At 45.6% G+C, this 14,041-nt stretch overlaps 1 protein-coding gene across 2 annotated transcripts; it reads right to left on the minus strand.

The window, feature by feature from the left end:
* Nucleotides 1–579: 579 nt before the first annotated feature.
* On the minus strand, nucleotides 580–8,116 carry TRIM21 (tripartite motif containing 21). Of its 2 annotated transcripts, none has more exons than XM_039252068.1 (7): nucleotides 8,061–8,116; nucleotides 6,575–7,029; nucleotides 5,997–6,092; nucleotides 4,659–4,889; nucleotides 2,898–2,920; nucleotides 1,933–2,033; nucleotides 580–1,650 (listed from the first exon to the last, which is right to left on the minus strand). In XM_039252068.1, exons 2-7 carry the CDS (start codon nucleotides 6,980–6,982, stop codon nucleotides 1,100–1,102), a joined length of 1,410 nt encoding a protein of 469 aa, XP_039107999.1. In that variant the 5' UTR covers nucleotides 6,983–7,029; nucleotides 8,061–8,116; the 3' UTR covers nucleotides 580–1,099. The 2 variants fall into 2 exon arrangements, with proteins under 2 accessions (XP_039107999.1, XP_039108000.1); XM_039252069.1 differs by lacking the exon at nucleotides 8,061–8,116 and adding an exon at nucleotides 7,820–7,974.
* Between the last annotated feature and the right edge of the window lie 5,925 nt (nucleotides 8,117–14,041).

Consider the following 14,041-nt stretch of genomic DNA (forward strand, 5'->3'; position numbering starts at 1 on the left):
CTTGGGTGTAGAGCTTCATCATTCTAGCCTTAAGAACTTAAATTCAAGAAAATGTTAGCTGTCACCAGGTGATGCCATTACTTCAGTCCTGGCCTTCACATCAATCAGGTGTGAAGAACTAGTAGGGACCATGCATAGACTTATCGCAAGGAATTCACTTATATAATTGTGGGAGTTGGCAAGGTAGGACCTAAATTCTTCAGGGCAGGCTAGAACTCTGGCATGAGCTCAAGCTGTTATTTATAGATGGATTATCTTCGGTGAAGCTTCAGTTCTGCTTTTAAGGTCTTTCACTTGATTGGATTAGGGCCACCCCACTTATCCAGGACAATCCCCCTTAAGGTCAAGTTTTACAGACTTTAATAATATCTACAAAATACCTTCATGGCAACATCTAGATTTGTGATTGACAGCCTAGAGCCTAGCCAAGTTGACATATCAAAAAACCATTACCCCTTCCATTTAGATTGATGTGCCCTTTAACCAATTCCATTATCAACAAGATGTGGTCGGGAGAGCATGGCAGGGATGGGGGATGGGACACAATAGGCTGCTGGATATGTAACATGGAAGTCTAAGGCCTGCATCAGTCACCCTTTATTTTCAAAGTATGGCTGTTTTTCTATAGGTGGTGTGGAGCCACTTAACAGGTGTGTGTACATCAGAACAGTAATCCTAGATGTATATGAGAACAAGGATCAAATGGGTTAGATTGAGGCCCCATGTATATAGGAAGCCCCTTTGCAAACTCTGCAAGGTAAATAATAGAGATCTGACCAGAGGCTTAGTGATGGAGAGGAGAAAATGAGTCACATAAAGGCAGAAATGTGTTTTGGTTGACCCAGGTGATTTGGGCCAAGTAGTTTGTTTCATAGAGGGAATCATAAAGCAATCTAGGTAGGAATGCTGATGGTGAAAGTCATTTGACAAATTTTCCGTGAACTCACTGCCAAAGTCTGCTTGCTACTGTCCTGACAGCTCTGCAGAGACAAAGTGGGTCAGAGTTCATGGGGAGATGAGGCACGGTCAGTGGCTGAGAAGGGCACTGACAGAGGGGGTTGTCAGTGTCCAGAGAGTGCCACCAGTGGTCAGTAGATCCCTACCAAACCATCTCCAATGGACGGAGGACAAGAGGGGCTGAATTTCTTCCTTCATCATTAAAACCAGTACTGAAGAAGGGTCGCAGAGGTCCAGAGAAGGCACATTCAGAGAAGGTGTAGATGAGGGAGCCGTGGTCAGTGATGTTGTAGAAAGAGACAGTGCTGGCCTCATAGTCAAGAAAGATCCCAACTTGGCGTGGAGGCACCTGAAGGTGGAGGGGAGTCTGGGGACTGGTGCCAGCCTCATATTTTTGTTTGTTCCACAGCCAAATTGTCCAGAAGCCATTCTTGGGACTGAGCAAAAAATGCCCTTTCCTCCGCACAGAGTCTCTACAAACACCCAGGTCCCAGGCCTCCTTTCCTGTCACATCTACCTCCCAGTAAACCTTTCCAGAGTCAAAGAACTGGGCACCCAGGACCATGGGATAAGTGTCAAATCTGCCTTCATTTTCAGGTACTTCCTGCCGGCTGTCTCCAAGTCTCACTTGTCTCCGATCCTCTGACAGGATGAGCCATGGATTGGCTGTGTACGGATCCAGAGTGATGTTTACTGCAGAGAAGGGACCATAGTTAGGCTGGGAGAGTATGGGGAATCAGGAACCTGGTGTCTGTGGTGGGGATGAGGGTGGGGGTGGGGGGGATGAGCAGGTATCTGTGAGCCTCACTGTGGGAGGAAATGACCCCCAGCCAGGCCTAACCTTTGAGGGAATCACCTTCCCTACGTGTTCCTGCCTCACCTACTCTGACCTGCTAGCTCTCCCTGACCCTGGGACTCTGCACCCTCGTCACCCCCTTCTGTTCCCCCGTCCCACTCTCCTGGTGGTCTCCTCACCTCCACACGTCCTCAGCATCCTCTTCAGCCCTGGCACGAGGCACACACTCCTCAGGTCTGGAGGGGTGATGTCCAGCTGCTTCAGGTTCCAACATTCACTCCTGGGGCAAACAGTTACAGACCCTGTTTCCAGCTCCCATCTCACCCTCCTGAACCCTGACCATAACCTCCCTTGTGGATGACAATTTAAATCAGTGCAAATTTACAGATACCTTCTGTATTGGGGTCCCTGGAGATGGGGGTGGGAGGCAAGAGGAGGTAGGGATTTAGTTCCTTTCTAGGCCTTACTGCTTACATCAGGCCCTGCAGCTGTGGATAGTCTGTATCTTCTTTCCAAGCCTAAGGTCAGCAGGCACTCACTGGTTCATTTTACCACAAGGCATCTGATACAGATGGAATCACTTCCGTAAGGAAACTCAAGGTGTCTCCCCAGGCCACCGGTCTTACTCTATGGCTCTTTCTGGAAGATTTGTAACTGGCTGTAGACTAAGAACTTCACAGAATTTCCCTGTGAGTTGGGGCTTCACTTTGTAACAATTTTATAGTCTAATTACTTTGGGCAACTCACCAAATGAGATGTCTATTCATTAGCTTCACAACAGAAAATATTTTACGGAGGTTTGGGTCTTTGAGAATAGGGAGGAGAATGGAAAAAACATCAGTGCATGTTTTTCTAACTCAAAAACCTTTTCCACAGGTATATATACTTCTTGTCACCCCTCCTTTTTTTTTAATATTTATTTTTTGAAAGAGAGAGAGACAGTGTGAGTGGGGGAGGGGCAGACAGAGAGGGAGACACTGAATTCAAAGCAGGCTCCAGGCTCTAAGCTGTCAGCACAAAACCCGATGTGGGGCTCGAACCCACAAACCATGAGACCATGACCTGAGCTAAAGTCACTTAACCGACTGAGCCACCCAGGTGCCCCATGCCCCCTCCTCCTCTTACAAAGAAAACCTCTCCTTACCTTCCCAGGACACTTTTCACCTCCTGAGGAGAAAAGACAGTGTGTAAATTCTGGAATCACTGGTTTACCACTGAGACCTCAGTTCTGTGGGTTAGGAGATGCCCCTCCCCCAGAGGCCCACAGGACACTGCTTTACTCCATTCCTCTGAGGCCACTGCCTGAAAGACATTTCTGACCAGCTTGAAGCAGAAGGGGTGTGGATGCTTGTGGGGTAACCACCATGGGTGTGACCTACAGCTATGAGAAGGATGATCAGTTTAAGGACTCTGATTCAGAGGACACGTTAGAAAAGCCCCAGTTCTTGGAAGGAGAGTGGAAAGGAACAAGTAGCCCAGGCTGGCTGAGTCCCTGAGACAGTCACAGGGCAAGAATGGCCCAGTCAGGATGCACAGGACCTGCTCTGTCTCAGTTGTGGGCTTGTGTTTTGGGGAAGAAAGGGCTCTGTCCTCTTTGGAGTTAATGCTGCCTTCTCATATGCATGTGAAATTGAATCACTTGGAAATATGCTGTTGCCGGGCTTGGGAATTGGCCCACTCCTAGGTCCAGTCAAAAGTGCCTTAGAAGGCATGGCTCAGTGTTGGTAGAAGCAAGATTTAGACAGTGAGAAGAGGGCCTGCCAAGTAAAGCCACTCCAGGAAGTCTTTTTGCACAAACCAAACCAACAAATAAATGACTTCATGACCACATCTGACAGAGACACTGACAAGTTTGGGAAGGGAAAAACTGTAGAAGATTAGAGGAGAGGGGACTTTTGAGACCATCTAATCAATAGGTTCCCAAAAGAGGCAAACACATTAGGGGATGGGAGAGGATTTTAAGTAGAACACACATTGATGAGTTTTTTAAAAAAAATACATGCTTATTTTAATTTCCACTCTGCCACTTATCATTTGAGTGAACTTGGTCAAATTATTTAGCAGTAGTCTCTAAATTTCTCAACATCTCTGCCCCCGTTTTCTCATCTACAAAATGGGGATAATAGCATACAACTCACTGTATTGCTGTGACAGCCTGAATACACTGAGGCAGGTCTTATGTGCCATTTAAGAATTGGCAGTGGTTACAAAATTAGAAAAAATTAGTAAACCATCAACACAGGATTTCTTGGCTCCTATCGCTTAGGACAAATTTCTTGTTAAGCTAAATTTCTTCAGATGAAAGAGTGAGATGTAAACAACAAACATATGCTAACAAGGTTTGGGTAGTTCACAGAAGCAGCAAAAAGTGGGAAGAGGGTACATTTATGACTAACATTGGGGGATCCTTGTTATTCAGTCCACTCCCTCCCCTTGCTCCACAAAGTAGGCCTAGGAAGAGGAAGGGACTTAACCTAGAATTATGGAGCGAATTGGTGGCAGGGCCACTGTCTCTTAATTTCTGGGGCACTGTTTTTAGTTACAATTATGAAACCTTTCTCATGGTCAAATGCTCAGGTAAAAGCTTTCATGGTTTCTCTCATTTAATCCTCAGAAAAATCCTTTGAGATATGTAACACTGTAATATCCATTTAACATAGGAGAAACCAAATACTCAGAAAAGTTAAGGAACTTTCTCAAGGTCATGAACCTGGAAGGTGTCAGAGCAGGTGGCTGGTTCTTTGAATTGCTGCATGGAATATTTCCTCCTAACTCTGCACCTTTCCATGCCTTGAATGCAAACCACTCATGGGTCTGAATTCCAGTTTGGTTTAGGAATATTCCAGGGTCTGGGTTTAGCTTTGTTTCAATTATTCCTTGAACCTCAGGGAGAGGGGAGGCTCACCTGCAGTAGCTCCAGGGCTGAGCCCCTGCTCCTCTTCTCCAGCTCCAAGACCAGCTCCTGCAGGGCCTGGCTCTTCTGGGCCAGCATTGCCTCCCTCTCGCCCAGGATTCTCAGGTGTTCCCTCTCCTCCATCTCTAGCTTCTGTAGCTGTCTCTGTTCCTCTTCAGCCAGGAAGTTCTGCTGTTGCACAAACTCTGTGTGAATCATCAGTTTGTGTGTCTCGACCTGACTCTTTGGTGTAAATGGAAAGAGAGAGAAGGTTTTTATCAAAATCTCCTAAAGCTTCCAGAATGAAGGCACTTGTACCTATTTCTATTCCCTGTAGATTCACCGCTCTGGGTCTGAGAACAAGTACGCGCATGCACACACACACACACACACACACACCACACACACACAAACACACACACACACACACACCACACACACACACACACACACACACACAGTTTTGCTAGGGAGGTAAGTGGGTGAGGCTTCTGAGCTAAGAGAGGAATAGGATTAGTGAGGGGCGGCACACTGTAGCTGTCCTACAGTTACGTACATATGGTAGAAGACTTTCAAAATCCACTCAGTACCCAAATATGCCCCTCTGTCTTCAGATCTCTGGGAGTTCCTTAGAGAGTAACATCCATTCTCACCCCCAACAACCTCACAAAAACAGGCTCACAACACTGCTTTCAAGTCCTGAGGAAAGGGGGCCTTGGGGATCATCTATCTGTCCTCTCCTGCTAGTGACTGGAAGGTCACCCGACAAAACAATGATTCCTTTTGCCACCACAGCCTGACTCATCCTTCTCTGATCTTTTCTGGGCTCTACTGGCCCTGAGTTCCCTCCACTCCTCTAAGTCTTGACCACCCCACCTCCAATTACGTGTAGAATAGCTTTAGGTCTCCATCCTACTTTGGACCAGTGACCTGGATGTGGTCAAGCAACCACCTGGTCAGACTAGTTTTTCTACAGCTGGTCTTGGTCATTCCCTGAAGTCTGCTCCTCACAGCCCTTGTCATTTCCCCATAGGCCTAGTCATTGGGCATCTCTCCTGGGAAACCTTGGTCCCAGATGCTGAGGCAGTGATGCTATCATCTCCTAAGCCTGAGCTTTAGGGTATGGCTTATTCCTCTTGGCACCTTTTTCTAAGATTCTTGATTTTTCTATCTGATTGGGAGCTCTCTCCTTTTTATTCCCTTCTGTCAGGAGGCCTAGAGGACAGCTGGTTCTTGGATAGTGAGATATATTATCTCAGATGGGCATAGCTATGGTTAGGGCTTGAGTCTGGGACCCTGGACTCTACCCTGGCTTCTGATCAGAGATTCCTTTTAGGGAACGATTCTTGCCTTCCAGGAAGCTCTCTTCATTGCAATATCCACTTCCAACTCCTCGGCCAATCGTTGTCCTTTTCTCAGTTTCTCTAATGCCACCTGGACCTTCTCCTGTAGAGAGAGATAGGTTAGTGTCCAACCAGACCAAGAAGTGGGGTGGGGTGGCATTCCGGAGAAGACCATGCTGGTTCTTTGAAAAGCCTGAGTGCAGAGAAAGAGGGAAGACTACAGTCTGACTGGGGTGGAAATTCTGTGGATGGGAAAACTTTGGAAAAAGCCCAATGTTTCTTACAAAACAGAGCTACACTGTTCATGGGGGGCATGCTCATGTTCATTCTTAATTAACCAGGAGACAAGGAAATGTGATTCTTGTAGCATTTCCTAAGTGTATTCCCTGCTCCTGGGGAATGAGAAAGTTGTACCAAGCTTGCAGTTCTTGGCTTAAGTTAGACATGGAAGGTGGGAGGCATCCTTCCTTTCCCCAAGCCCTCAATGCCACAGGCAACTCTGCCTCCCGGGCTCTGGGGAACAAAGCACCCACCAGGGATGCCTCTCTCCCTTCTACATGCTCTGTCTCTGTGCTGAGGCCTCACCTGGTACTCCTGAGCAGCCTCCTCAATAGGGACCATGTGGTGGTTACGGTGGTTCTGGGACTGAGAACACACCCAGCAAAGGATCTTCCCATCTTCCTCGCAGAACAGGTGCAGTTTCTCCCCGTGCACCTCGCACCGCTCCCCTTGCGTGCCCTCCTTGGCACTCTGGCCAATTTGTTTAAGGCTCTCCACCATGCTGGCCAGCGTCCAATTGGGTCGGAAGTTCCGGACCAAGAAGGTGTGCTGACACACAGGACAGACGCCGCCTCCGTCTTTCCCGACCTGAGAGATGCAGTTGTGGCAGAAGCTGTGGCCACATTCAATGCTCACAGGCTCCACTACGGGATCCAGGCAGATGGGGCACATGACCTCCTCCCACATCATCGCCAGGGGCGCTGCTGAGGCCATTGGGGTAATGTTCCTATCCAGCAGCCCTGTGGAGATACTGCGGTAGCCTAGTGGGGAGAGGAGGAAAGGAAAAGAGAAGATGAGAAGGGTGGTGTGAGAAGGAAACCCTGAGGGAGAGTGAAGTGGAAGGTGTGAAAACAAGATCAGAACATTAACTTGAGTAACAACAGCTTCTCCTCCCTAGTCTCATCCACTGATCCAGCAGGACAGAGGGGGACTGATTCTCCAAAAGAGACCAAGAATGTTGCTGTGAACTTCAGAGATAAAGCTGTGTGCAACTGTATCTTCAGGTAAATCGCTGCTTAAACCCTCTGTACCCAGGCTTTTCTTGCCTGTCTTCTCCCGTGCACCAGTGCACTGCTGAGAAGCTCATGGTAACAGGAGCGGCCTTTGACCATGCACTCTCCGCGCGCTAGGGGAGATGCTGCGCTCTTTGCATACGTCTTCATTAGTCTGCACAATAGTGGCAGGAGTTATGCATGTTATAGGACTGCCTACATAAGAATATGTTTGCACGTGTACATATATACAAATGTACGTGTAGTGTGTATACATGTATGTGTTTATATGTATATGCATGTGTTCACACACACGTGGTAGAGCACTTCCTGGGCGCTCCTCTCAGCTTCCGGAACCTGGTACCTGTCCTCACTGCCTCTGGGGCACAGACCCAGATCTATTTACCATCCCGCCCCCCTCACTCCCAGAGGGGAACTGTCGAGAGGAGGGTCTCTAGGACTGTGAACCTACCCACACTGGGCTGCCCTAGACCACCCTCCTGGCTAGGTTGCTGCCCAGTTTTCCCTGCTCAGGCAGAATCAGCAAGGCAGCCCTTACCCCTTCTCCCTTGCTGGTGGCTTGGAAGTCACATGCACAGCCAGGCCCTCTCCTAGGCAGGCTGTTTGCGCAGGACGAACTGCTGGACTTGGGCTGAGCGAGCCCTGCTGCGGAGAAGGGAGAACTGGGATCCCAGGCTCTAGGGGTGAGACCTGGATGGGAGCGGACCTTCAGATCTGGGACAAGGGAGAGATGTCCCCCTGCCAGGGCTGGGGGGCTTGGGTTTGGCCAAGTCACTCACCTTTTCAGGGGACTCAGCTTCTGGCGGCAAGTTCCCTATTTCACTTTCGATTTTCCTTCAGACGCACGTCTGAAAGGGAGGCGGGCCGAGGGGCAGGGAGTGGGAGGAGCTCCGGCGGAGAGGGTTGCGCGGGGCGGAGCTAAGGGGCAGAGGGCGGAGCAAGCTCAGCCCCCAGGCTGACACTAAGCGAAAGCTCCACAGCATTTCAGCCTTGCTGTGCACTCAGTCCCAGGTCCTCAGTATCTAATGGGATCTCAGCATCTACTAGATGGAGGAGTCATGCTGCCTTCTTTGACACTGGTCACCATCACGCCACAGCCATGTGCTGTGTCCACTTGTGGTTTGGATGGTGACAACAGTGCCTGGAGCTCTCCCTTAAGTGCCACCCTTGGCTTCTTACTTCCATAAATAAGTCCATTTCAGGAGTGTTGATCTTTTAACATCAGGGGGTGAGGGACTTATACTGTGTGATCTGAAGGCAGGTATCACACCAGTAAGTGGTAAGAAAGGAATTGACATTTATTGAGCACCAACTATGTACTTGTCACCCAGCTAGGGATTTTCACAGGTTATTTTTAAATTGTAGTAAAATAATATATATCAAAATTTACCATCGTAACCATTTTTAAGCATATAGTTCAGTCGCATTAAATACATTCACGTCATTGTATGACTATCAGCACCATCTGTAGAGCTGTTTTCATCTCGCCAAATGGAAACTCTGTTACCTGTTAAACAGTAATTCCCCATTATCCTCTCTTCTCAGCGCTTGGAAGCCACCGTTCAATTTGCCATCTCTACGAATCTGACTTTTTTAGGTGCCCCAATGGAAGTAGAATCATACAGTATTTGTCCTTTTGTGACTGGCTTATTTTACTTAACATAATGTCCTCAAGGTTCATTCATGTTGTGGGATGTGACAGGCTTTCTTTCCTTTTACAGGCTGATTAATATTCCAATGTCTGTATATGCATTTTGTTTCCCATTCATCTGTCAATGGGCCCTTGGGTGGCTTCTACCTTTTTACTATTGTGAATACCGTTGCTATGTCAGGTTATATTATTTAAGCCACTTAAGAATTTAGTGATTTAGGGGCGCCTGGGTGGCTTAGTCGGTTAAGCATCCGGCTTTCGCTTAGGTCATGATCTCGCGGTTCGTCGGTTCGAGCCCCGCGTCGGGCCCTCTGCTGACTGCCAGCTCAGAGCCTGGAGCCTGTTTCAGAATCTGTGTCTCCTCTCTCTCTGACCCTCCCCTGCTCACGCTGTCTCTCTCTCTCTCTCCTAGAAATAAATAAAACATTAAAAAAAAAGAATTTAGTGATTTAGGAGTTATTAAACTCACATTACAGGAGAGGACACAGAGATTGAATGGAGTGAAGTGACTTACTTGACATGACACAGTGCATGAGTATTAAAATGTCCAGGGAAGAACTTTTTAGTGACAGCTCAGAGATGACAGGCTGCCCTGTCAGCTCAAGCAGAGGCTGTAGGGGCAGCTAGTAGGAATGTGGTCATAAAGTGTAGAGGAGGAAGGAGAAAAAAGGAAGGGTGAGGAGACTAGGATCCTCAATTCCTTCCAACTCAGACATTTTTTTTGGCCCCTGTATAACTTAAGGTTAAAAGCGTCAGTTGAACGTTGCTTAATGTTTTGTATAGTTTTAGGAAACCTAAAAACACTTCGTGCCTCTTTGAAATTTCCAGTTCTGTTTTTATGAGAATTTGCTTAGTGGAATGTTATCAAGTGACATCTAATATCCAAATTGTATCATGTAATTATTTGATTCCAGGAACATAGTTCCAGCAAGCAAAGTGGGAAGAGTAAAAAGAAGAAAGAAGGAAGAAGAAACCTATATGTGAATTAGCAGACACTCAGAAAATGACTGCTTAACATCACTGCCCTCACTCATTCCTATGGGCAGTGAATAAGCTGCTGTGGGGTGGGGTAGAAAAGAGCATAGATCTCATGAGAGCACTGACACGGACTCAGTGCTAACCCTGATATTCTCCAGCCACATGCCATCTCTCTGAGCTACAATTTATCTAATAAAGATATTAATATACACACCACAGGGTTGCTTTGGTACATGTTCAATAATCTATACATAGGTCAATTAATATATACATGCTGCAACAGTACCCAACTTGGTATTGGCTAGATGACCAAAGTTGCCACTTATTCCAAATTCCCCTCAGTCACTGCCAGTATGTTAGTACTTCAGTGTTCTTTTCCCGGTGAGTAATCCAAACCGTTCCTGAAGGATAAGTATCCTTAATGTTCCTGTCTTTAAGGTACTGGCCATTGTTATCAGGCAATCATCACTAGGAATCTTTCCAATGTATATTTTGGGTTTTAGGCCAAGTCTTTCTTGCCCCATTATGTACCAGCAGCTTCAATTCTCCTTGGTAATAGGAATAAGTCACTCCAGCCAGTATAGAAACCCCATCTTCTGTCTAGTTCATCAGTGGCTGAGAAAGCCCCATAGAGCCAGGGGATAGTTGCAAATTCCAGTTTATTGGAACCAGGTTAGCTTACTCTCATAGGTGTTCTTCCCCCACCCCCTCCCTTTTTACTACACCCTCGAAAACAGGGCTGAGCCCTATGTTGGGGGATGGAAAGAAAATGTTCTATAAATGAGTTACTTGCTTGAAGGTAATAGGTGCCACTTACACCTTCCCACCTTGATTCTCTGAAGTGTGTGTGTATAGTGGATATGAAAAAAATGCCACTGTATTAGTTGATTTTAATCATGTATGAGAATTTGTAAGGCAACCTTCCTATCTCATAGGGTGGGGTTTACAAACTGGCGTCATACCTAAGCCTTCAGCAGAACATCTCATAGTTTCATTGGGCCAACTTTTCCTGGCTGATGGTGTATATCATAAGACTAATGCATTCCATAGGGCAAGCCCATTAACAGAATTCTGATTACAAAATCAGTTCCTTAGCTGCCAGTGATGCTTTTGGGATATCCTGATAGTGTAAATCTAAAAATGGTGGTGTCGGCAGGAGCAGTGTAGGAGAGAAAATGAAACTGTCTTTGGCATATTAACCACCTATTTTGTGAGAATACAAATTGGTTTAATACAACAAATGTGCCACTAGAAGACAGTCTAGACTCTCCTAGAAATAGTGAAAAATCAGGCTCACAGTTGTCCTTAAATGTATGTATCCACAGCAGCAGGGATGGAGGCTCTGCCTGAGCGTGGGTTTCTCGTCACTAAGGCTTCTCCGTTTACAGCTACTAATACAGATACTTGTATAGGAGCCCATTGAACAGCAACAGGTGCCTGGGACAGTGACTGATCACTATCCATAGAATGGATCTTCTCGTTTACCTATTACTAATTAAAATTGATGCATTTAGAGTTTAGGTATCTGGGACAGGGTTTTTAATTTAGTAATAAGGCATTTAAGCCCTGTTTGATTCCATATACAATAATCTTAATTCTGGCAAGTCTTTTATTTCCAAATCTTAAGGCCAACTCAAACACCATCTTCTTTATATAAAGACTTCTCTATTTTTCTCTTGTCTATTGAGTCCATTTTAGGTTTTGCACATGATTTACTCTGTTTCAGAGGCATAGTCTACTATAGACTATGATTGGTGCCTGATTAATCTCTAGGTAAAGCACAGTGAATAAAGGAACTCCAATATTGTGAACCATTTCAAAGGCTATTGGATAATACAGATTTTAGAATGAATACAAAAGGGAGCAGTCTTTCATGAGCATATGGGATTGGTCTCAGGTTTCATCCATCTACCTCCATTTATCATTTTCCCTCCAATCCCAGATTTGAGAGACAACCTGGCATTAGCTATATTTATTAGTTTTAAGGCAAAGACTGCATCTCAGAATACAATGCCAGAAAAGCTAAAGAAAATGATTTCATCAGAGATGTCAGTATTTTAACACAGTTAAGAATCCATTAATTATGATCTCTTTACCTTTTAGAACCTGGAGCAGGAGAAGAACCTGAAAATTGTCTAAAATTTTAATGAATGACAAAAGGGGTGGAGTCCATGGAAGACAGAGTTTGGCCTCCTAATTGGGAGAACCACCAGGAAAACTTCAGTAACTGCTAATGACTTCAAGCAGACAGAACTCTGAACTGTTCCATTCTCAAATCTGCAGGACATACTGGGGCCTGGAGTGGAATAAAGAGGAGTCAGCACATCCTACAGAGTAGACTGGCACCTCTACATTGTTGTCCTCTCCAGGGTAGAGAGAAAGGAGAAAGGAATGGCTGAAGTTAGAAGGTCAGAGCTTTTAACTCCCTAACAAAATTACTGACCAGTATTTTTCAAGGCTCTCAAGGTCATGAAAACCAAAGAAAAACTGAGAAACTGTCACACACCAGATGGGATTAAGGAGACATGAGGACTAATTGCAGCGTGTTTCCCTATACTGGATCCAGGACAAAAAAAAGTAGACACTAATGAAAAAACAGTCAAGATCTAAACAAAATCTGGACTTTAGTTAATAGTAATGTATCATTATACATATAATTACTAATTAGTTTTGATAAATATCCATATTCATGTAAATTGTTAACACTAAGGAAACTAAGGGAGGGAAATATAGAAACTATACTATCTTTGTAACTTTTCTGTAAATCTAAATGTATCCCCAAATAAAAAGTTTATTTAACCTCTCTCTCATAGTCATAGAGAGAAGCCTCTGACTATGAGTGGTAAGGGAAATGTGACCTTTGAATGGGCAATGTAGGGGCATTGAGACATTACTGAAGCCTGTTCTCAATTTCCTATTGGAAAGGGAGTATATATGGAGCTTATATGATGTGCCAAGTCCTTTTCTGAGTGCCTTCATAGTCCAGCGTAACTCTAACAATCCCATGAAATAACCATTATTCCCAGTTTACAAGTGAAGCATAAAAGGGTCAAGGAGTTAATTTGCTCATTATCACACAGTTGATAAGAGACAGATCCCAGCTTCTCTGTTACCTCATGCTTGATGTGTGACCTTTAAGGTTATTACCAAGAGGGAGAGATTGCTTCATCCTTATAGCTTTATTTTCAACCACCTTCATTCCCTAGGTATGGGCAGAAAGAGAACTTCATTCCTCCTCTCTGACACATATGTATAAAGCACTCATACACATTTCTGGCTACATTTCCTGGTTTCTCTTTGGCAGAATTTGGAAAAAGCTTGTGATTATTCTCTCTAGAAATGGAAATTCTTCATGACCTCTGATGCTCCAGCAGGACAGTGTGTTGTGTCCTGGTCTCTACTCTCTTGGTCCCCACTTGCCTCCATCTGTCACCAGGCTATTCATGGGGCTGGCTCTTTGGGAAGGGCAGGTGCTCAGTATGGGGCAACTGAGTATTCCTCTGGTGCACCCCTATGAAAAATCCTCAGGATGTTCTACTGCTTGGTGCTTCCTTCCAAGTCCCAGAGCACCCTGGCCCAGTGCTTCAGGGGGTTCAGGAAGTTCAATTATGAAAATCTTTTGGATTTGCACCCAAGATCCCAGTAGACTTGCTATTCCCTTACTTCTACCAGAAAGATTATAAAATATTGGTCTTTGTTTACACAACAAAAGATGTTTTTCACAAACAGAGGAACAGATGAGAAGAGACGCACACTCTGGAGTTATGGTGAGTGCTCGGACCGGAGGGTCAAAGCTGGGGCCGTAGAGGAGGTGGAGCATGGAACCTTGTATTTCCAGTTTGCACCAGCATTTCTGCCTCTGGGCCTCACTGAACAGCCCCTGATTAGGGCAGGCAACTGCCCTTCTGGTTCTTACAAAACCTGAGAGAGGAGCGTTACTTCAAGGCCTTTTCCTTATACCATGATGGGCTTGGGTGGGCATCTGTAAGGGGTTCTGATTACATCAACACCTTATTTTGAGCTTGACCATTCCTTGCTGATCTGAGCTGAAAAACATGTTACCTCGTGGTAACAGGAAACCCAATTCCTTCTCAATCTTCAACTGACTGGCCAGGCCTGAGCAAAATAAAT

The sequence above is a fragment of the Hyaena hyaena genome, unplaced genomic scaffold, assembly GCF_003009895.1.
Source record: "Hyaena hyaena isolate Hyena2069 unplaced genomic scaffold, ASM300989v1 scaffold_406, whole genome shotgun sequence".
NCBI lineage: Eukaryota > Metazoa > Chordata > Mammalia > Carnivora > Hyaenidae > Hyaena > Hyaena hyaena.

What these genes read in the sequence shown, in the direction of transcription:
- TRIM21 (XM_039252068.1), bottom strand. Translation starts at nt 6,982, where the DNA reads ATGGCCTCAGCAGCGCCCCTGGCGATGATGTGGGAGGAGGTCATGTGC. An exon ending in TGAAGAGAGCTTCCTGGAAG is followed by an intron (nt 4,890 to 5,996) that starts GCAAGAATCGTT and finishes TTTACACCAAAG; the next exon opens with AGTCAGGTCGAGACACACAA. An exon ending in GATGCTGAGGACGTGTGGAG is followed by an intron (nt 1,651 to 1,932) that starts GTGAGGAGACCA and finishes CCTTCTCTGCAG; the next exon opens with TAAACATCACTCTGGATCCG.